General features: G+C 41.4%; 1 protein-coding gene across 1 annotated transcript in view; it reads left to right on the top strand.

The window, feature by feature from the left end:
• The window catches only part of SLC49A4 (solute carrier family 49 member 4), a 94,172-nt gene that overhangs the window by 53,828 nt on the left and 15,809 nt on the right, over positions 1-24,535 (top strand). The window contains exons 5-7 of the mRNA XM_014599302.3: positions 4,473-4,581; positions 5,243-5,310; positions 12,706-12,833. Of these exons, the coding sequence (XP_014454788.2) occupies positions 4,473-4,581; positions 5,243-5,310; positions 12,706-12,833 (305 nt within the window). The remainder of the gene's footprint in view (positions 1-4,472; positions 4,582-5,242; positions 5,311-12,705; positions 12,834-24,535) is intronic.

The raw sequence follows: 24,535 nt of genomic DNA, 5'->3' as shown, positions 1-24,535 counted from the left end.
CTGGCTCAGGAAGATGAGCTGATCTCCATGCTATCGTCCCATCCTAGCATCCCAGCATGAAGTAGGAGACGAGGTCAGTCAGAGATGGGAGTTGTGTTCGTCTCCTAACGGGCCTCCTTGCCCTGTGCCTATACCATATTTAGACTTTCCGTTGCAAAGTATGCTCTACCCTTCCTTAGTCCCTTGGTTTAGAAACAGCATACTAGTTCTGGGGTAGGAACAATTTCCAATCTGTTATCAACAAATAATTTGAAAATTAGCTATAAGAAAACAATAACAGGTTCAGTCTTTAAAGCAGCTTGAGACACTTGGCCAATAATGGACATTTAGTATTTTGGCAAAACGATGTGAGCTATGCTCAAAGTTCATAAAACTAAGGATTTGGCACATCAGTATTTCCTTCATGCACTGGAATCTTTTTCATATGACATCTCCATCCAGTCAAGAGGCCACAGAGCATGCTTGATGCTAAATAGACATTGTCAAGGTTAGTACCAAAATCTTGATGGACTGTGACAGGGCTCCCTTCTGAACCGTCCTGCCTTATGGATTCTGGTAGTATGCAATAGATCTATATTTTTAAATCTGATTCTTATTCCATCATGAATGTTTTAACAAAAAAAAGTTGATGCTGAAGTCCTGTCACAAGAACATCTCCATTATAATGGGGAGTAGTGTGGGCTTACCAGTTGATAGGGTGACAGACAGGAACACACTTTCTTCCTCTAAAAATTTTCCAGTGGAGGAACCATATAAAAAAATAAATACATAAGGCTTGATTGTCAGCTACAGTTCTCCTTCACAGTCCCTATTTCCAATCCTTCCGCTACTGAAGGCAGAAAGAGGCCCCAAGCATATCTTGAACTATCTTGAAGGCTGCTGTAACAAATGTAAACTGTTAATGGCAAAAGGAGACAAAATAGCAGCTGAAGTTTGCACTCAAGGGTGTCTCAGGCAAGTCTGCCCCCACTGACCAAGTCCCTGAAGCTGGCAGTGGATAGAAGGGGAGGTATTGGGAACCTGTCTCCAAAGGAGTGATCTTCCAGGATCTGATTTGTTGCCAAGAGTCTAGCTGACAAAATGTACCAGGTAAGATGCACTGTAACCGACCTTGAGAATGTGTCTCTTCAATCAAGGGAAAAATCCAGATATGCGGCCTTATACCTGAGGCCTGCATGCATTTGGCTGATGCTATTTTTAAACATTTTTTTTTTAGTTCAGTCCCTTCTCTATAATGTGTAGTGCTGCTGCATTAGGCCTGTTTAAAGAGAACATTTCCCTTTCAACTTTATTCTGCAAGCATTGGCATAGTAGCCAAATCACGTCAGATTTGAGTAATCCTAGGCAATCTGTCCTTATAGATGCCAATATGGCACACAGTAATCTCAGAAGAGACCAAGAATGGTCTTGGTAGGAGACAGGTGAGCTATGATAGAAAATAATGCAAATGCATTGACCATCTCCAGCCTTGTAAGCAGTGCACAGACAAACCTAAACAGGAATTAAGCTATTCTTTGCATTGGCTTATTAAAAAGAAAACTGACATGAATGGCATTTGAAGAAGGTCGTGTTTTGTAATTGGGTTCGGTGCTCAAGTGTGGGTGAAAGAAAACAGGTTCTAGCAATGGATCATCTCGGGGAGCAAAACAACGTTGTGTGAACACAGGACTATTCAAAGAATGTTATCCCCTTGTCCTCAGCCTTATAACTACATGGACTAGTGAATTTGCCCCAGCATGCCATGAGTTGGTTTTAACCAAACTCAATTTTGTGGAACTTGCTGTGGGGAGGCACATCTTGTGGTGACACAAACACCCCGTGGGGTAACCACTTTAGACAAAACCTTAAAAGTGATCACATAATTGGAATGCCATCTACATCTCCTTATTTAGAAATACCTGTGTTTTATCTAAAATACATTTTCTATCTTTATTCCAAAACTAATACGTCTGAGCAGAGGTTTTTGCATTTGCTTTCTGACACAGTAATGTTGTTTCTGTAGGTGGTTGTTTTAGGATGCATCTGTCAAGTCCTGTTTACTTTGATAGGGCAAAGATGATGACACAGCTTTGACTGCATCACCTTCATCGAACAGTGAAGGTGAATCTTTTTAACTGGAAAAACACTGAATTCTTTAGAGCAGATTCTTAGCCTCGTGTCTTTGATTGTATGAACTGCCAATATTTTCCTCTTATGGCATCCCCAGTCTTTTTCCATCCTCTTTCTCTTATCCCAAAGAAAGGAAGGAGGATATTAGGAATGCATTAGTTGAATAATTTGCGGATACTCATCTGGAGTACGTGGCATCTGAATCGAGGCCTGTATCACTAGCGACCTACTGAAATGTCCATGGAAACTGCAGAAACCAGCATTGCATGCAAAATGGGGCAATGCCTGCAAAATCCATGAGGGGTAGGGGAGAACCTTACTGAAAATTAAAATGCTGGCTCCCCAGAGGGGAGGGGGCTGCTTGCATGAAGGGGGGCCCACGATGGCTGCCTGCCAGTTGCAAGGGGCAGGGATGCATGACAGACAGCCCTTTAGAACCAATCGGTGGCACGGCCACCGGGGCCCTTGGCCGATCAGATGTGCGTTGGGGGGGGAGGTACTCTGTGATCAGCCTGCAAAAATGCCTGCCAGCCCCGAGATCTCCCTGCGAAATCAGATGGCCACCTCCTCCAGCTGGGTAGACCCCTATGTATCGCCCCTCCCATTGATGGTCATTGTCTCACCTTGGGGCAGTAGTTGTGTTAGGTTTGTATGTAGCTGAGTCTCTTGCCTGCTGCTTCAGCTTTTTTTGGTCTTTATCTAACTTAATGTTTTATGGAAATAGCATCGACTTTTATATCAAAGCAGAGAGAGGTAGTTAGCCACGTTAGTCTTATCACAGTAGCCAGTCTCTTTTGAGGTTATCGTGAATGCTGCTTATAATTACTCTCAGCCAGCTTTCAGGAGAGTATTGTGGATAACTACAGCTCCACCTCTCTTGTCCTCCACTTGCCATACTAGAGTAAGTCAAACTTTTTGTTATACACAAGAACATTCTAAAAGGTTTTGTTCCCAAATCAGGGTTGTCCAGATGGCAGCCCCATGGGTTGCGTGTGGCCCACTAGGGATTAATTTGCAACCCCTGGGATCTAACCCAGATGCTGCTCTCCCCATCTTCCAGTGCAGCAGAGCATGGAGTCCCAGGGGTCTGTGCACCACTGGAGGGGGTGAGGGGCACATGCCACTCATGCAGCCCGCACAGCTTGGCACGCATCTCATGCAGCCCCCAGCAATGCCAGAACTGAACAAGCTTTATAGTAATTTTTTTTTAATTACCTGGTCTATGATTCTACTGCAGAAAAGGGGAACAGGAAGATTCAAGAAGCGGGATTTCCAGTAACGAAATAAATTCCAAATTTATTGGCAGGAGGAAAGAGACTGTAGTGCTGGGAGCAAGGATTCCTGCGTTCTGCTTCTGTTTGGGCTGCAAAGTCACCGTGGGTGTTATTTTCAAATAGAAGTTCTTATTTAAATTGTGCCGCCATCTTACTTTTGAATACACTGCAATTAGCAAGTTTATAATATATCTGCACATGGAAAATAGTTAGCTGGGCATACAAAACTGTTTTTCCCAAACAGTCGTTTGCACTCAACTTCCTTTTACATGTGGCTGTTTTTTGAGAACACGGAGTCCTGTTTTGAAAACATGGCCTCTAATTGCCTAATGCTCACTTTTTTTCCACTGGTAAAATGAATATAAAAAAAAAACTTGCTTAGTTCACAGTAATTTTGCAAGATTCTTTACATGGGGGAAAATCCCATTGAATTTTAAGTTATTTACACTCTGAATAGTTGGTTCATAGAGTCCTTTTAATTTATTGGGGGGGGTTTTTCTGGTTCCAATGCACACAATGTGTTAATTGTTTTATGTATGTTAAATCCAAAATAAAAATTGAGAAAAATAAACTTATGTATAGTCCAGGTGGCATTTTGATAAGGCAGGGAGAGAAGTCACTGTTTCTCACAGAAATTAAACAGCAGAGTAAGCCAGAGTATGAATCTCTGGATTAATGCCTGAAATAGGCTTCTGTCACTCTGAACTAATGCCCATTATTTCTAATATATATTAACACTAAATAGGTTGTCAGCGTAATAAGCTGTGCATGTGACAAACTCGATGCAATTTCTCATGAAGATGTGGAAATTGATACTAGTATGTTCCTGAAATCAAGATGTCATTGCAACATACGTATTGAAGGGTTTTTTCCTTTAATAGCATGGTGTCAGGCAGTAACTTCTCAGCCTTTGGAATTTCAGTGAAATAGCCAAATACCTTATTTATTTTTTCTGGCTCACTTGCCCTTCAGATTTCTACTTCTTAATGGACAGAATACAGAGTCTAAAATACAGTTTACTCTTGAAGTTAATTTCCAAGCAATTTCTAAAGTAAGCAGCAGCTAATTGCATACATTGTATCTTCACAGCAATTTCCGTTTCTTGATGATTGCCTTAGCCTATGCTATACCATTAGGCGTGTTCTCTGGCTGGTCTGGCGTTCTGGACTTGATATTAACACCAGTTCATGTCAGTCAGGTAAGTACTTTCCTGCTCATATGCATCAGATATTTTGTTAAGTGTCTGTATTATACTTGGTGCATAAATTAATGGTCAGATAAGCTAGCTTAATTCTTTGCCCTGTTTGTAAGTATGATAAATGTAAATCACTTTGCTGCTGAAATGTTAAATGCAGTATACCTATTGCTTATGACATACCAAAAAGCTCCTCCTGCTTACTCTTCCCTGGCACTTAATAACACTTTTGTTAGAGTTGAATGCACCTGTTGACATTAATGAAGAGGCAAATAAATAAAAGGAAAGTAGTATTGGCTGCTGCTTTTTTAGGAGAGGAGAGAAGGAAAAAAATCAATGTTTGCAAAATGGAAAGGTCAAAGTCAGTAGGGGAAGAGATTTTTTATTTTTAAGCTTTTAATAGAGTATTAGAAAAATTCAGAGGACATTTCCCAGCAGATGCCAATGTAAAGAGAGGTTACATCCAGGGCATAGATGATTTGACCGTGTCCTTTTTTAGATTATATTCCTTCTGGCCATTTTAGACGAGGTTTTGCCCATTGGATTTTTTTTTTCTTTTTGCTAACATTTTTGCGGTCATCCCCCTCACCCCCGACCTTCCAGGCAGTACCTCATTTTAGCTTTAACATTTTATTTTTTATTTCCCCATACTCTTCCTCATTAGGTGGATGCAGGCTGGATTGGCTTTTGGTCTATAGTTGGAGGCTGTGTGGTTGGCATAGCAATGGCAAGGTAGGAATAAATTACCTTTCATGTTTTTCACCTGCAATGCTTATTTAGTTCATACCTTTAAAACCCTGTGCTTATATCCTCTCATCTGTGAAATATCTGCAATGGCAAATGTGCATCTCCAGGTTTATGATAGGGTGTTTCTTCTCATACAGTGATTGTGTGCGTTTCTTATGACTGGTCTTCAGAGGTTAGAAAATCTATCTGCCTGCTCATCAAATTGAGCAAGTCAAACAATCATGTCGGACAAGCGCTTTCCTATCTATTCCTTCTAGAGGTAGTTTGGGCGGATAAAACTGCCTGGTATTGGAAAGACCTAGCTGAGCATCCCTGCAAAGTACTAAAGAATGTCGGTCTCCTTCAGCCAGCACTTGCTAAACATTTTAGTCCATCAAGGGCCTAAAAGAGGCTTGTAATAGAGCACAGGGTAGTGTTTACAGGGCTCACTGCTATGTAGTGTAGTGACAATCTGTGGCCTGGGGGCTGGATCTGGCCCGACTTAGCTCCTGGGAATCCTCAGCATGTTCCAGCCTCAGCTGCAGAGGAGGCAGCCCCATGGTCCCACCACCTGCCATATTTTTTTTCCCTACATTGCTGCAGCTGAGGAGTCATCCCCTGGACCCTAGTCACTGCCTTTCTCTAGCTGTTCCCCTTGTAGCATCTGCTGATCTCTGGGGAAGGGTGTGGGGATACACGTAGGGCTGCATCTTGCAGCAGAAGATGCTAGGGTGCAAGTAGCAGCCCACACTGACAAAAAAGGTTTCTGACCCCTGGTGTAGAAAGCTAAATAAGCTGGTTAGGGTATGCAGCTCATTAGAGCTAACTCCATGCTATTTGGCAGTGTGCAGTCTGGCTATATACATGGAAAGCTCCCCAGCCTCCCCTCTGATCACTGTGGGTGATACAGGGGCTCTCCTCAGCAACCTTTTGAGCAGGTGCAGATATGGGAATCAAAAAATGAGGACTGGACTCTCTCTCCCCCAAAGCCAAAGCTGCCGGTCCTTCTCTGTCCAGATTCCTCAAAACAACAAAACCAAACCAAACTTCATAAGGCAATTAAGAATTGAGTTCATAACTTCGAGGTGATTATAACATCCTCCCTGCCTGCCTGCTGCCTCCTCTCCATGCACATTATCTTCATTTCTGAATTTCACAGCACCATCCTGTTTTCTTTATATTCACCTTTCAGAGACTAATTCTGCTATGAGTGTGGCATTGGTTTTAGGGGGTTGGCACCTGATGATGCTCTAAGACAGAGGGGTATGTGGGTGCGTAGATGGTTACACTTGTCATCAAAAAGCGCATTTGTAAATTCTATATATTACACACACATGCAGGTGCACACACAGAGTACACCAACAACACACACCACTACATAAATAACATCTGGGGTTTCGCTTCCTGATGCCTCTCATTGCACATAGTGACAAACATAAAGGCAAAGGAAAGCCCCCCACAGTCATGCAAAAGAGTAAGAGTTGGGCCCCCCGGTCCAACATCCTGATATCTCTTTGCTAAAGGACTAAGTCTACTGCACTGGGGCCATGGGATGTCAGAGGGGCTGGAGGCTGCACACTACGTGGGTCATAGGCCCTGTGCCGCACAGGCTTCCTGGGACCCCCGCTGCATGAAACCCCTGCTGCCACTGTCACAAGACCCCCTCCTACCCCATTTCTGCCACACAAGCAGTGCAATCCACCTCGCTGCCACCACCGCTAAGGTGATTCGCCCCCTGCAACCTCCGCACCTAGCCCTTCTCCCTGCTGGTGCTGCCACACAGGTGGCAAGCTCACCAGGCCTGCCATAGCGCTGTTGTGCCTTAGCGACCCCAGCCACTACCGCTGCTGTAGCCAGAGCACTGGGTGCAGACGCAGCTGGACAGCAGCCCAGAAGCAGCACACTGGCCCCTCACAGGCTGCATCCAGCTGGGGGGCTGCCAGTTGGACAGCCCTGTACTATATCAGGACTTGTGCCCCAGAGGCATATACCTGCAAAGGGACCTATCTTTGGATAGCTTTGCCTGTGAAGGTTTTCCCCATAAGACTTGCATGTACTGTAGGCCTTCTGGTGTAGTAAATTCACTGGTGATGAACACAAGCTGCTTGCAGAACAGTTGTGCTGGACCTGGGTGCAGCTGTGTTCTTCCTCCGGAGGACTAGCCTGTGCCACTGCATCGAATACGTCTCTGCGCTAGAGGGGAGCACCCTTCCTCGCCTTCATTTTCTCTAGCAAGAATTTGCTGACTCAGTCCCATAATGCAAATACCTACCTTTGTGATAGATTAATTTATTTAATATATAGCTTGGTGGTAGTTTCAGAAAATGCTGAACTTCTCTGTAACTGCTACAGAATTGATTTCAACCCCTATATCAAGGCCAGTATTCTGGAGAGTTCAAAGCTTGCTTTTGAGTAAATTAAAAAAATGCTAATAGTCTGTCTCCCAATATGTCTTTCCACCACAGACAATATTTAGTTCAGACTATAGGGGTTTGCACACACAAAAATGGGGGAGGGGACGATTTGTCACTCCTGATGGATTACTCCCCTTCTTGGGCCTATTCAGCAGTTATCTGTGTAGGGCTGAATCAATGACGACTCTGACTGTAATCTGCTGAAAGTTGTAATTAGGAAAATTAGGTAATGATTCTTGTCAAGTGTGACAGGCTGATGTATTTCAATGTCAGGACTGCGACTTACCAAGCAAGCAGCTATCTCTCTTCACAGCTTCTGCGCAGCAGAGTCGTTTTCTTCTACTAGCTCTTCATTTGCAAAGCTGAAAATGTTAGTTCAGGAATTTATAGCATTGTTTTACTTCTCCCCATGCCCTTGCACTGTAAAGTCTAGAGATATCTGTGCCCCACTGTGAACAGGATCTGATTTCAGCTGCAGCCATCCTTTTTGGTAGGGGTGCTGGAAGTTAAACTTCATCCCTTTCCCCCCAGGCACGCCTAAGAGTGTTTGCCCTGGGGCGCTGGAAGGGAGGCAGGGGAGCTAGAGCCCACAGCAGGTGGAGCCCGGGAACCCGGAGGTGTCGCTTCTAAAGAGCCTGTTTAACCCTTTCATTGCCCTGCAACCACCAGTTTTATATGGCAGGCGAGAACCCAAAGACTTGAATTTGGCAGTGGCTGCAGGGCCAAGGAAGGGTTAACCTTGCTTTTGGTGGTGTTCCACTTGACAGCATCCTGCCCCTGCTCTGCTCTCTGCCCTTGGCACCTACTCTTACTGCTCACCCAGGGCTGTCCTGACCTAAGTATTTAACTACATATAAAGAACATGATTTTCAAACCCTTTTTCAGGTTTTGATGACACAAGTTTAAGCATCTAGCAACCAGCTGTCTGCTCTGGTGGTATTTTGCCAGCTTTCTGCTCTGGATATTAACATATCCAGTTAAAAGGAGGATCCAGATTTGTTGCTTCTTCTGTGGCATGTGAAGAGTTTTCCTCTGCAAAGATTATACCTATTTCTTCTCTCCTCTCCCCCACATCTCTGAACTTAGCTAGGTCTGGTTAATTTGCGTGATGCATTTTTCTGATTGAAAAGCCTGGGATATTTTGGGCAGTTGGCAGGTGTTGTACCCTTTGCTGGCAGCTGTAGAATGAGCTTGGTTTGAAGACAAGCAGCTTCAAAGAGTGACATTCACATTATCGCGCTGAAACATAAATCTGTTTCTTTTCCCCCAGAATTTTTCTTGTCATGTTTGCTAATGATCACAGATATTTCTGGGTTTTGTCCTTCACAGCCCTGCGTTTCCTTCTGCTTTTATCCTGCAGCAAAGTCCAAATGCTGAAATTTTGTGACATGGTGATAATTTCCTTAGCAATGGATGGTGTTGTCAGCAACATAGGTTTATGACTTAACGGCAGGATCCAGCCCAGGGGTGGATTCACCAGGTCAGAAGAGATTATATTGCAAGCATGAGGCACAGTGATGTGTCTTCACTTCATTACAAGCAGATATACAGCTACTGTCCTGCACGATCTACCTAGAATACTTGCAGACACCTACATGAAGTGCTAAATGATGGTGATACGCAGTGATATCACTAGGTGCTATGGTGACCAGTGCAACTCTGTGGTTGCAAAAGGACAGTGCTGCTGGGATTTAAGGCCTTTTTTTTCCCTAACCATTGGACTAAGATCATTTGCAAGCATTTGAGGTGGCCATCCTGAGTTTCCCAAAAAGGCTAACACTTGCATCATTGTTAGTTTTTTGTTGTTGCTTCTGCTGCTGGTTTTAAATTGAAAACCTCAGTGAATGTTGCTCTATGTATTTGTCCCTTCCTCTAGCTCCAGCTCCCAGCAAAAATCGGAGAGGTCCTTGGAGTCTGCTGGTGCTGTTCACACTAAAAGCAGCATTTCTTTCAACAGTAAAAAGGCAGTTGCGGAGAAATTCAATATTTTCTCCACCTTATCTCTTGCCTCCCTCCTCCAAGTAGGATATTTGCCTCCCTGGTTTTACTAGGCAAAAGCCATAACTGCTCTTGACTGACTAAGCAGGGAGGCAGTACTACTGTAGGCAGCAGGAGAAGCCTCAGACTTTAGAGAAGAAAAGGCCTCTGTGAAACACAAGCCGTTCACATTTTGTGGTGCTGTAGCTAAGTCTAAGCGGTACGTAATTATTGCTTACTGGGTGCAAATGCTGAACAAAAAATGGCATAAAACAACGTGACTTACGATTTAAAGTCAGGACTTGGATTACTGTCATCTTGCACACTTCGAATCCAGCAGTACCAGCTAAACCTTTACAGTTAGGGATAAATGCTTTTATTTGATTTGAAAACAGTTCATACACTTCCAGTATACATGTATATTTGTGTTTTATATATCTATAAAATTGACTTCAACTTTCCCAGTTATTGACTATTAAATTCAGTGTGGAATTAAAACAGAGCAAGGGGCAAAATAAGAGGAAAGAGATGATTTTTTAAGATCCATCATCCTACATTTCATGCTAGATCAAATTGTTAAGCTCTACTGGAAAGCTAGAATTCCCACTTTTCAAATTGTATATACCATTATTTTTTATATCGGGTTGACCACATAGTATTGGATCTTAAAAAGGTCAATGGCTTGTTTCTAGAAGGTTAAGATAAGGTTTAATGACAGGCTAGGATGTTTTCATCTGGACCACTCTGTCCCAGTCCAAAAGGAGAGAATATGAGCAGCGAGGGAGATGATGTTCTTTAGATATAACTTCAATAATAGCAAACAGGGGACTGCAGAAAACTGCTGGCAAATTAAATTGCCTCTCTATCTTTCCTCGCTTCCACCCCCCATCTCCCCAAAATACTTTTTTTTTTCTGCTTGCACCAGTGTTGAAATCCCTTTTGAAAAGAGCAATTGCACTGGTAATTGCATCATATGATCAGCATTCAGCCAGATTATGCAAAAAGTATGAAAAAGTGACTGCTCCAACAAATTATTTAAAGGTCACATTGAGTAGTTTATCAAGGTGAAGGTGTCTGAACGCAGCTTTCTGCTTGCCTGATCTGCAGAGACTTCCCTCGCTGTTGCAAGAGCTGTATTTGTCCCTTCATGTGCTCAGAATATTTTTAATATAGAGCAAATCTATAGGGCTGCAAGTATTTGGGATTTGAGGGTAACCTGAAAGGTTTTCCACTGAAACGAATCCTAGCTCTTCAGTCTAATTTGAATGAAATGCACAAAACCACACCACATTATCAAGCAACTCATCCTAAACTAACTGCAACCTTCAGGTCTAAATGTTACTGACTGGCAAGCAGCCCATGTAAGTAATGGTGCAAGTTCGTTCCAAGAGAATTATTCTTGGAAACAAGCAAAAGATGCAATGCCTTACATTTATCTAGCTTTTGGAAAATAATGTTTGAGCTATCTTTTACGTTTCTCTTTAAATAGCCAAAGCCCCCTGTGTCTGAGCTATTCTGAATTGCATGTAGTATTTGTATTACTGTAATGCCTCCAGGCCCAAGGCTTGGATTAGGACCCCTTTGTGCCAGACGCTGTAGAAACGTAACAAACCAGGTGCTTACAGCCTAGATGCAAAATAAGAATTGGGTGAATATTAATTAAGACCAGGAATTAAAAGAATGAGACAATCCCGGTTGACAGAGCAAGCCGTGGTCTTAGTATGGCAGCAGTATACCTGTTATCCAATGTTACTTGTAGACATCATAGAGTGGTTTTAAGGAGAGTTTTAAGGCACAGATTTAAGGAGAATAAAATGGTGCTCAATGTTGAGGGGAGCTTCTTTTCAAGCAAAAAGAGACAGATAAGAGGAACCCTGTAGAGGCTGGTTAGAAAATTTAACAAGTGAGCAAGGAGGGGCAACTGGAGGCAGGAGACAACATCTCTCCGTTGAATTAAATGATGGGTTGGAAATGGGAATGCTGTGGAAGTGAAGGCAAGACTTCTAGAAAGCTCATTTTATAAAGTAGATCTGGAAAGGCCAGTGGAGGGACACGCATACAAGTGATACAGGAGAAGTGACAGGCTAAGGAAAATAATCTCTGGTTCAGCATTGTGAGCAGTCAGAACCAGAGAAGGACATTACGATAATGAAGATGCAGGCTGATGAGAGCATGGATGAGAACTTCAGTTGTTAGAAAGTCCGCGTTTTAGAAATGTTATGCAGAAAGATCTGGTAATGTTCATACATAGACATAGCCTAGATCCGAGGATTTAGAGGTGCTGGTCAATCACAATCCCTAGATTACAGACGTAAGTGGTAGACAAGGGGAAGCGTTTCCACATTTACTGTGAAAATGGGTAGCAAAGAGAGAGAGCTGTGCCTTGAACAGACAACTTGCTGTCAGGAGATGTCAAAAGGGATTGCAGCAAAAGTCTCAATTTTTCAAATGTGTTATAACTGCAAAGATGATTTTTTTGCTTACTGTGACCTAGCAAAAACAGAGGAGCTTAGCATAAGGAAGGGGTACAAGTGGAGTGTTTGAAATATTGAGTAGTGGGGTTGTGAAGATACTTTTAAGACATCGGTGAACTCTTGAGCTATGGCTGTGAGCCTAGAAAGGTAAAGAATTCAGAGTGGGGGTTAAGTAAGTTATTTTTCAATTCTGAAGTGTGTTGTTTGGAGAATTAGAGAGATGTTACGGTCCTTACTCAAGAGACTTTACAATCCGAGAATTGCAAACAAGAATCTTTCCTATTCACCAAGGATTTTTAGCCAGTGGCTCAAGATCTTGTTTTTATGAGCTATTTTAGAAGCCATGGGTCCTCAGCTTATCCATCCACAAAATCACCTTTTCTACAGAACTATTGCTTGCAGTTTCAGAAAAATAATCAAGGATCATTTCCAGTTTGAGGACTTCTGAAAGAAAGTATATTAGTCATTGGCAAGCATTATGCGTAAATAATACAAAAATAATGTTTGTGCTCATCAGATTTGTGCTTTTATTTCAGGTTTGCAGATTTTATCAGGGGCATGCTGAAACTTATACTTCTGCTGCTGCTATCTGGAGCAACACTAGCATCCACTTGGTTTACTCTCACCTGTCTAACTAGTGTCACTCACCTGCCTTTAACTACAGGTACCTATAACAATGTTTAATTCTTAAATACATTATTTTGTTATTCTTGGGCGTGTTTAAAATAAATCTGGATTTTCAGCCAGTAAAAATGGGCAAAAAATGGCCATTAAATAAAACCTTTTTGCCCAGCTATTTAAAATGTGATAAAATAACATTGCCAAGAGATGCATTCATTATAAGACCACAGAATATAAAATTAGCATTGGTTTGGGATGAGTCTTTGGGAAGAGCATTATGTATGGATGAATAAAAAAAATGATGGATGAGTGGTAGGTAGGTGGTGCATTTGAAAGAAAATTCAAGAAATTTCGGATCTTCGGATTCACAGCTTAAATCACTGAACACGAGCTATCTTTTTTAAATTAATTAACCACCCAAATCTCTGTCCTGTCCAAGTTGACCAAGGTATAGATAGCAGTGTGATTCTTAAGAGACCCTTGTAACACTTTAACGAAAATGATCTTGGTCACAATATCAAACAGATACTCGGATTTAAAATCTTTTTTTTTTTTAATTCTTTCCTAATTTTCTTAAAGGTTCCACCTTTAGTTTATTGAATCTGAAAGCATTTTTTAAAAATCTATTTTAATGTGAAAAATGAAAACAAACTTTTTCTTTTACATGAAGCCACTTAGTCACGGTCACTTTTAGGTCCTCATGCATCATTGTAATGTTGAAAGGATTCAGGTCAGCTATTTATTGGTTCCTGTTGGGCATTCAAGAGGAACATTTGTGTGTAAGAAATTGTGCGTGAGCTAGTCTTTACAACATCTAAATACCAGGCCAAATTTATCCAGATAAGTCCCTTTTAATTACATCTAGCTTTTGTGTCTGTTGGGTTCATTTTTCCTCTTAATAGGAAGGAGCTAGAGAGTAGGGTTCCTTTGGAATATCTTCATTTTTCTTCCTCCTCCTCCTTTTTCCAAACACTGTGTAGGCTTTCTTTTACTGCAGAGTTATCTATAGCTGAAATATCTTCTTCTGAGTTAGGCTAGGTAGAAAGGGAGCACGCATCCTGTAGAACAACACTTCAGGGTTGCAGGGTGCCTGGAGTATTTCAGAATGAAAATACCACCCCATGCAGGTTCACAATTTTGTGTGCAAGATGAAACGCAAGTTTAGGGTCAACACTCAACTCAGGCTAACTGCAAGGATGACAAGCCCACTAGACTATGATTGTTAAAGATATGGCCCATGGGCTGGATCCAGCCTGTGGAGCGCTGTCATCCAGCTGCTGGTGCTGCCACTGGGTCTGTGTTCACCCGCATGCTACTGGACTGGTCCTGCACACAGGGTCGGGGATGCTAGCTTCCCTGGTCTAGGATCTATTTTACACACAGTGCCCCGCGCAGTGCCAACCCCAGAACGTGCTCCACACACAGTGCTTGCCACACACAGCACTCACTCCAGCCATTTTGGGACCCATGCTGCGTGCAGTGCCCATGAGTGCCACATGCAGCACGGGTCCTGAACTGGCTGGAGTGGGTGCTGCATGTGGTGCAGGTCCCAGAGCAAATGCTGCGTGTGCTGGATCTGGTATTGGGTGGAGGGGGAGCAGGTGTATCTGTGGGTCCAATCCAACCATGGCCCAACTCCATACCACTCAGCCAGCCTGTGGGGCCAGGTGAGTTTGACACCCCTGCTTTAGATGGAGGAGAGCTGATGCCCTCGGTGACCGCAGCGTGTATTAACCAAGCCAGGTTGTGTTACTAAGTGACACGGGTCTGCTGCCTTCATCTTTTTATAGACTGACTATTTTGCTGATGCAGCTCTTACCTCCACCATTCAGGTTGACCTAATTTATTTCAGAACATTATTAGCAATGAAAACAATGACTCAACGTTCAAGTCAGCAAAACTTACCTTATAAGTGGCCTAAAGTTTAAGGACCCATTGTACAAAAATCATTGTATATACAATACATATAACATTAGTTCCTAGCTTTCAGATGGCTACTGCAGTCTAAAACAGCAACACTGGTATTTATTATTTATATAATGCTAGCCCCTAGGAGCTTCTTGTCAAATACATAGCCAAAAGACGGTCCCCAGCCCAAATTGCTCATGACCGAACAGTTAAATAAGAAACATGTAAATGGATGGAACAAGCAGGCAGGGAGAGCTCAAGGAAATGATGAGGCACTACAGGTCCGCATGGTAGGTAATAGCCTCAGCATGCCACCCATGTGTTAGCTGTCAAGTCTTATGTTGGCATCATTGCACGTTGCATCTCTAAGTAGCCGTCATGCATTGATCCTTGAGGAGGGTAAAATAAAGCCAGTATTTATAAGGCTGTAAAACATTTTGAATTGAAGGTGTTGTATCCATCTGACATCGTTAAAGCAATGTATTAACACCCCTGGTTCAGGTATGCTTACATATTATATTTAAAGATAATAAGAAAAAAAAGGGACATGTATTTTTGTCATTTTTTAATGGAAAATTGTGAGGGGGGGATGGCAGGTCTCTGCTAGTTTATTCAAATTACCTTTGAGAGTCCAAAAATGCCCTTGGTGCAGTGAATGTGTCACAGCTATAAACCAGAAATAGGTACAGCAAATTGAAATACGTGACCAATGGAGAGGAAATAGCATCTGTACTGATAGGTCAAATTTTTGACGCATCTTGGAATTTAAATTCAATTTTAAAAAGTCTTTCTCCCTAAAAAATAAACCTGATTTAAAGAATAAACAAATCAAGCTCTGCAGTAGCTGCAGCCATACAGTAGCAATCATGACATTGTTTTCCATCTCAAGTGAAAAAATGCACTAAACCCTTTTACTCCTTGTGCTTGTCTGCTCCATCAGTACATGCCTGCAGTAATGTGGATTTTTATAGAAATTGTATTCTCTGATTTGTTGCATTGAGCCAAACTTAAATTTCTTCTCACTGCCTATGTACAAGAACAAAGCAGACAGGTTTCAAGAGGTGAAAGTCATTACGCACACAGTGATCCAAACCAGACCTGGTATATCAAGATTTTACTTATCAGCCTTTCTCTTATTTTATTTTTTTTAAGAACTCGGTCCACAGTGTAGAAGCCAAAAAAAATACAACAGGCTTCTTATCTCTTCTTGGTTATTCATAACCTGTGGCTTCAGGACTGTAAAATTAAAAAGGAAAATCCTAGGATTGTTAAAAATATCTTAAGATACTTAAAACTTTGTCGCACAAGTTCATATGTAAGGATTTGAACATGAAGTTACCTAAATCGGCATGCCATGATAAATATTTAGAGACTGCATTCTTCATTCCCATCTGATTGTTTAAAATAGATATATTGTTATTGCCTTCAAAATAGGCAGTCCCTTAAATTGGGTTTTTACAAAAGACCCAAATAAAAACAATTTTTCCTGTGGTAGATTTTCTGTCTGTTTTCTATTTAGGTTTGTTTTAATGGTATAGACTGCAAATATTTCAGCACCTTTTAGAGAAAACAAAAGGGTCTTTGAATGGCAGTGCTAACTGCAATGGACAAAAAGGGCTTTACCGCTTTAGGTCCTAATGTAGATCTACCATGCAAGATTTCCTTTTCTTCTATGGCCTAATGTTCAAACTTCCTTCACAGACAGGCACTTCTTTTTATCAGCTCTTCCTTATAAAAATTAATATAAAATAAATGCAATATGCCTGCTTAATTTAGATCTCCGTCCATTGAATCCCAATGATATATCTTTATGAAATACATTCTTATGGATGAAAACGCACAAGCTATTTAAGTGCTAATTTATAGGACTTCATGCTAGATTATTCCTAAATGTAATGATGTAATATGATGATGACCTCTGCGCTCCACAGTAATTGGGAGAAACGGCACATTTAAATTGATTTGGTTGAACTTCTTTCTTGTTTAATTAAAAGTTTGAGGATGTAGAGTGTAAGTGAGCCAAAGTCTAGGAGGTCAAATGCAGGCTGTTGCTGGCGGATCTTCAGCTTTGAGGAATCGGTTTGATATGTCTGTTAAACATGGAGGGATCTCTTCATTCTCCATCAGTGGAGCAGCATTGACATCAGAGGTCGAAGGTGACGTTTGCATTTTTTGTGGCTGGAGGATGAGCACTGTTTGTAGCAGTTTATCACTTTTTGTGTTAGTATTTTCTTAGCAATTATTGTCTGGTGCTTTCCACCTTCAAGGCACTTTATGTTCATTAGCTAATCTTCAAAACGTTGCTGGGAATTGGGTACGTTCCTCGCCAAAGAGACTGAGACGGAGTCCAGAATAACTTGTGCACAGGTGCAGTGGAGACTCTAGGGAACTTCCTGCCTCCCCATATCAGAATGGTTTCTCTCCCAAAAAAGCTTTGTTGCTGTGTGACCATGCTTCACGCACCAGCTTGCACATGCATACCTCATTCTCATGAGCAAAATGAGCCTAGACCTGCAGTTCCACAAACCACGAAGACATCCAGACACCCCAGTCCAGACTGCGGCTGCTGGGCTGAGGGGGGAGAGATTGCAGAAGCAAAGGTCAGCTCCTTACTGAAGTAGTTACAGGAATCAGGAGTCAGAGTGGACCGCTTGGAAGGAGAATGCATGCAAAGTAACAGTGTGGTGGGTGATCAAGAGGACAGTGGGAACGATAAAGAAGTGGAAGACCTCTGGGTCCAGTAAAATTGGTTATTAGGAAATGGCTGTCTACACAATGGGGAGGAAAGAAGTGGTTGGTTCGGCAGCATTTTGGACAGTCGCACTTGAAACCATTAATGAGGTTGGTGCACTGAACACTTTTGAGCAGCTGAAGGTGTAACCCAAGTTCTGTTTGTTGAACTCTAGTGTGTATTGGAGAAGCAGATTAGAGAGCTCCTGGCTTTCAGCAGTGGTCATAAACTCCTAGAAGAATTTCAGACTGGATATAAGGAAAAACTGCTTCACAATTCATGTGACCAGACTCTGGAATAGACTCTCAGCGGGGTGCAGGCACCTACCCTGGAGATCTTCAAAAGGAGAATGGGCTCACATCTCGCTGGGGTTATTTGGCCCCAGTGGTCTTTCCTGCCCAGAGCAGGGGGGCTGGACCCCGTGATCTCACAAGGTCCCTTCCAGCTCTAAACTTCTGTGAGCATCTGTACCAGTGCCTTATTCATGATGCCTGTTTGATTTGTGAATAATTTGTGTAGTCTTGCATTACTCTTGCCTGAGTCACCTTTGTTCTGGAAATAGTCTATTCCCAAGGCTGAGCCTGTCCTTCAGTGCACGCAGGCTTTGTGGTGCATAAACTCAGCCCCCTCCTCTGAAAGTTGTGCGCTCACCCATCTCCCACCTGCATTCCAAAACAAGCACTCCCATCCGTATGTGTGCATGCAAGACTTTGAAAACTTAGTTTAAAGCACCATGGCCAAGAGCTGGAGGCCTTGTTCCAGGTTTTCTCTGGCTCCCTTCAGAAAATCAAGCTCCTGCCACATGTAAGGGAAGAGGTATTCAGGGGTAAAATTGTCTCCCAAAAAAGTAAAGAGTAAAGTTGAAGAGTCCTCCCCTGAGGTTTTTGAATAGGTGCCACATATAGCAGTATTAGAAATCTCTGACTTCAAGGGATGGGAGATGGCAATTTAAAAAGTAATGTAGTTGTTTCCTGTATTTGCTTATAAAATATAGGCCTAATTATTTTTTATATAAGCAAGACATCAGTTAGTGTTCTGCAAAGTCTAATTACTTGGAAGAATTGTGTCCTTTTTTTACATTAAAACTAAAAGTCTGCAGCTAATACATGTTTTCTTTAAACAAGATGAGTTTGTTGTGTTCATGTCATTAGTCAATAGGCTTTTTCTCCTTTTTTGCAGCCAGGCTTCTGCTTTCTGTCATTACTAAGGGTTTGCGTGCATTTGTTTTTTGTTGAGGTTTTTTTTACTGTTTCTTGAGCAGAAATTAAATAAAAGCATATTTGAAAATGTATGTGAACTCTAACTGCTGACATGAAAAATGAAACCAAGCCCATAATAATATATTGCCATCATAGCTGCAGCTATCATCTGACTCAAGCACCTCTCAAAACCATGATTATGATACTTAAAGAACCCTTGATTCTGGAATTAGTTTACACTTGAAGCAAACTTGAATTTTCTTTGAAGAAATTTTAATTTTAATGTACAGTGTTCCAGCTAAGTTGCTTAATGAATTTCAGAGACGAGTTTTTATACGCTCGGTGAACTCTAAGGCAGTTGTTTCCGCTGAATCCACAAAGCAGCTGTTGCCGCCTCTTTTTCTATGTCATAGCAGTGTGGTGTTTGCTTTATATTGAAGCTCATACCATAAATTTATGTACAAGGAATAGTTTGACCTAAAATAACTATTGTAGCATGGTTGGATGGCAATTTCAGTATATTGCCATTTTGCCTCAATGATATCTGCACATGTCAATATTAGCACGTTGGAAGAATTATGTAATGCCAGGTGCTTGCAGTGCAGATTCATTGTTGTCAGCATAAAATATCAAAGTTCTAATATAAGCTCATTCGGTAGACTTCTCTTTACAAAATCCTTATTTGGACTGGGTAGCAGGCCCCCAGATTTCTATGGCAACTCTGTAAGTCAATAAAAAACAGAATTTAAGTTTTGCAATATAATAACTTTAAAAGAAAAGACTTTTTTTACAGATAAGAATTTATGAACACATCTGTCTACCTGCCAGCCTCCAAATGAAGAACTTAATAAAGTACCAGAATGAGAGATGCAAGTTATCTTTGCCCTGAGCATAGTTTAATTTCCTTACCCTAAGCAACACGTGACTGATTTGAATAAGGGCAACATCACCTAATGAACAGAACAAGGGCCTGGGATGCTGCAGACCAGGACTGCATTCCTAGCTTTAGCACTAACTGTAAGACTGAGCAAGTTGCCACCTCTCTCTCCCTTCTTCCATCCGTAATACAGGGATAATGACACTTGCTTTCCATAGAACGCAGTGAAGTCCACAAATGGAAAAATGCTACTTTAAAAGGTAAATATGATCGGTACAGCCGTCAACAGTAAACTAAAAACAGCAGCAAATACATCACAGAAGGTAAACTTGGGAGGTCCAGTCTAAGAGGGTATGTATAAATGTAAAAAACTTAAAATCTAATCAGTGTGGAAGCTAAATGACTTTATGGCCTCCACTTTTTAATTTAAGGATCACTTAACAGTTCATATGATTTTTAGTCCCCCAAAGTAAGTAATTCTGCTTTCACAGCAAGTTTCGCTTGCTTCTCTTTTGAGAAATGTATGGAGCAAATCCAATTTGATCATACTTCCAGTTACTTTCGTGACTCTATCATGAGTTAAGAATTTGATCAGTGCAGTGTGGAATGAAAATCCATCCAATGAGCTGCATTAATGTTATAAGTGTACACTACAGGGAAATCCTCCTTTGGGTTGTTTCTGCTTCTGTAAGTGAATTACAATACAAATATTATATTATTTCACAATGGGGCACATTCCTATGGAAAAATTATGGCCAAGTGCTTCCATGATTGTTCTTATCCTTGCCAATGGCATGAATGAAGTCGTAAAGAAGTTTTACTGTTCTTTTTTAATAAATAGCTGATGCTTTTGCATGATTTAACTTGGGGTGTAAGGTCTCTAAGTGAGACATCAGCCCATCATCAGCTTGTGCTGCTGTCATAAGCAAGTCAGACATGCCCAAATCAGTGGTTCACAACATTTTTAGACTCGAGGCATCCCTCTGTAAATGCCAGCTCTTAGTGTTGAACTAAAACTCTTGGTTCAGAGGTGATGACGAACGCACAAGGCATATATTAAAAAAAAACCAAAAACCAAAAAAAAAACAAACAACCCCAAGCAGAATCTTTATCAGGGGACAAGGCAATAGGCTGCATTTATTGAGAATGCAAAAGTATTAAACTATTGAATTCTTATTGAAATTCTAAAAGACCTTAAGTCCTAGATCATTCTAAGCATATAGACGTACGCACGCACACAAAGTAGATTCAGCCAATATTAAGATGTTACCAGACTTAGTTGCTTGGGTTAACTTGGTGGCCAGCCAAGTTGAGCCTGAGGTCGGAGCGGGGTGTTCGTTGGACACGTACCAAGATGCTCCTGTTGTCATTGCAGAAATCACCCAAGACTTAATCTCGCCCATTTTTATAGTAGTTGTCTCCCATGTCAGCTGCACACCTGTGATGAGATGTCAGGCTTGTTTGTTTTCGTTTGAGTTTTGCGTCGGCTGCATGTTCCACGTCGGTTGGATGTCAGGGCGGATTTCGTCTCTCGGGTCTTATCTGTCTGCATCTTCGGCCGCTTCCTTTATCTGTTCACATCTTTTCTTGCTTGACACATACATACTACAGTCATACAACATGACCTTAAGAAACGAATGAACAAATTTAAACCTACTAAGCTATATAATCTTAAAATGAAAAACAAGAGCTTATAAAAGCAAAGATCTAAATGGATATGAATAGTTTTATAAAAGCAAGACTATTAGTCTATAAGCTTAAAATACCAGTATAGGTTTTAAAGTTAAAACAATCTTTTAAAAGTCAAGTTGGCCTTAATTCAACAAAATACCATAGTCTTAATATCTTAGTGTTCACTCTTTTTTGACAAAGAAAAATAAGCTAACACTACATGGCATCCTATGGTACCCTCAAAGAACTTGAGGCAAGCCATGGTGCTGGGGACACCCTGCTTGAGCATCACTGCCCTAGATCTATAAAGATTTGGGTTTAAGTCATATCTTGAGTTCCAAGAGAAAATAAGTCTAGTGCCATCTGCTTCCCTGTTTATCCACAGAAAGCTACTATATTGCTTGGCACAGCCCATCTGCTCGTAAGAGGTGCATTACTGGAATGTACCAGGGAATTAGGAGGTCAGGATTTATTGGCAGAGTGGTTTAGGGAAGTTTGCACAACACCACCTGCTTGCAGTCAGCAGTCTTTAGGCTTTTAGCTGTCACTTTCATGAGAATTAAATTCGCCCCACAGAGTATTTGCGAACATTTAAGCAGTGACAGCATAGAAATTAAATGCGCGCACATGTGTGCATGCATACCCCACACTAAGGGCACTAATTGGTTGAAATCTGCAGGAGCTTTTCCATCGATACCACTGGGCTTGGCTCAGATGCTAAATGTGCAGTTGTGTTATGAGGAGGGTGTGCTCCAAGAGGCGACTGCCAAATGTGTGTCCAGGGACTTTCCTGGAACACAGCAGTCCTGGAACGTTGTTTGTGTGTATGCCTGGAAGATACTCGAGAAGGTTGTGCGGTGTCCTCAGCTCAGCTGCGGATAAGTAAACAGGCACCACCATGTGCGAGCGCTTCCCCAATTCAACTTTGTTCCTTGCAGGGTAAGCACTTGTTGTAGCAGATGACAGATTAAATGCATGCATCTGCCTATCAGTCTGGAAGTCTGGTATATGTAAGCAGGCAAATGTTTGCCTTCCTATATCCAATATGCCTGCAGCGATTATAAGAACCCAAAAGAAACCAAGCCTCTACCCACGTTTTACTTGTTGTAATAAGCCACCTTAACACTTCCTTTTATATAACTGACATGTTTTGTTTTTTCCTACCCGTGATGCTCCCACTGTGGCATGTAGTAGTAACAGCTAGCAGGGGAATGGGGACCCTGGCTTGTTGGCATCTCAAACTTGACCGTCGCATGACTCGTATGAGCCTTTTGCTTAGGGCTGCCATGGAGGCAGTGCCACGGTAGTCTCGAAGAGAAATCTGGCCCTGGAACAGCCAAAGCAGCATTGCTTTGGAGGCGTGTTTGCCTGTGCAATTCATGATGTGGCAGCAGGCCTGCAAAATAGCTGTTTCAATGCACAGATTCCTCAGATAGCAAGTCCAGTGTCACGGTTTCTTTAAAAAAAATATATAATAATAATAACAACCCTGGTTCCATTACTTCTAAATGGCCAGGGCTCACTAAGGTGAGTGACTCAGAGGTATGCCTTTATCCCCAGCAATTTTCCTAGTTAATTGCTTTTCACAGGAAAGGGAGAAATGCCGTTCTGTTATGATCTTTACATCCCCAGTGTCTATTTCTGTCCAAGCAGCTGTGAGTTTCTTCTGTTTTTGGAATAAGGAATTGAGGAAGGAATAGTCCCCGCTTCTTGAATCCTCTTTTCTGTTAGGATTTGTTCTTGCCTATATTCAGTGCCAATGCCTGTCATCAGGGGTTCTTAATTGAAAAAACATTTAGAGTAATTTTAGCAGCAGTTCTTTTACACTATAAAAAATCATGGGGCTCTTTAATAATCATTCAGTGCAGAGTCCCTGTTATGAGAAGTAAATGGACTCCATTTTATAGGTGGCACTCACCGAACTACAGCAGCTGTGTCGCCCCTTGGGCCGGTGTAAAATACCGTTGTCGCTACAGTGTATGACATAAGGCTAAACCCATTTTGGAACCCTTATTTATCTGACTTCTAAAACGTTTTTCCTGTATCTATGGTTTTCAGTACTGGTGATCAGTTGCTTTTGTCTTTTAAACTCTGAATTGATGCAATAAAATCATTTTGTTTATGGCACTCAGAAGGATCCTAGATGTTTTACAAGAACGCAGGATGAAAATATTTCTTCCTAAGCAGTAAAGTGTGTTTACGGTTTGAGGAGTAACTCTATAAATTCATTTTTTGAAGGTTTCCAGGTTTTTAATCCTCTGCCATTCCCAGATTTCTTGGTTTGTGGTTTGTGGGTTTTTTTAGTTCACTATATAAAAAATATAGTTACTAACTGCCAGGCTTCCAGCCTCATTCTGGGACCCGTGCTTTTCTTTTTTTGCTGCTTGCTTTTTTTGGTTTGGTTTTTTTTGCCTTTAGCATCTAGCCTCTTGCTTTGGTTTTTTTCATTATTTTAATCATTAAAATAGATATATTTTATATTATTAATGTATTATAATTATATGGTGAAAGGTGTTACTGTAGATATTTATTCAGGTTCCCAAGTAGCTAGGGCTGGGGAGAGGTCACTAAACAAATATGATTTGTAACTGTTACCTTGAGCAGTAGGGATTCTGCAACGAGTATTCAGCCGACAGTCTCAGTATCCTTTCCGTGCTTCCCTTTTCTCCTGCAGAATCTGCATTCATAAATTCATGATAGCAAATTTACTCCATCCTCAACTAAATGATTTCCATCTCGCCAATCACTTCCTTTTCTGGACTAAACTTTATTACGTTAAATTCTCCCAAGTCAAGCCATTAGTGCCTTATTGGTAATTGCTCTGTTAACAGTAACTGGTTTATTTTCCATACCAGAGTTCACGCAAACTAGATGCATAAACTGCACTTGCCCCTATTTAGAATTTGGGGTGCTGTCGTCTTTGAAGTTTGGTTAATATATTTTCACCATCTGAAATTTCTTCTACTGCAAAATGAATTATTTCTCGTGTATTTTCTGTTTGGAAAGTGCTAAGGAATCTGCCTCTGCCTGACACTTTTATGGGAGAAGAGGAGATGATCTGGCCTTTCTTTCCGTTCTGTAACGTCTAAAGTCAGTACTCATCCTTTTTTCTCTCTAGCATCCAAAACTGCTTAAATAGGTAGTTACAGCTTAAAAAAACTGAAGCTATGATTGCTACTTATTTAACAGGAATTAAAAGATTGTTAAAGTAAGTGGCCGAGTTACTGTATGCAGCTAGACCCTGTGAGAGAGATTTACTAACTTCAGAATACTAATGAGAACTTGCAGCAAAATCTATGGATATTGTGGCAGGAGGAATTGGTTGCTCACTTCCAGATAAAATAGCCCGTTGGCTTCAT

The sequence above is a fragment of the Alligator mississippiensis genome, chromosome 4, assembly GCF_030867095.1.
Source record: "Alligator mississippiensis isolate rAllMis1 chromosome 4, rAllMis1, whole genome shotgun sequence".
NCBI lineage: Eukaryota > Metazoa > Chordata > Crocodylia > Alligatoridae > Alligator > Alligator mississippiensis.
The sequence above is the reverse complement of the archived record's forward strand: the minus strand, read 5'-3'. Positions and strand labels throughout refer to the sequence as shown.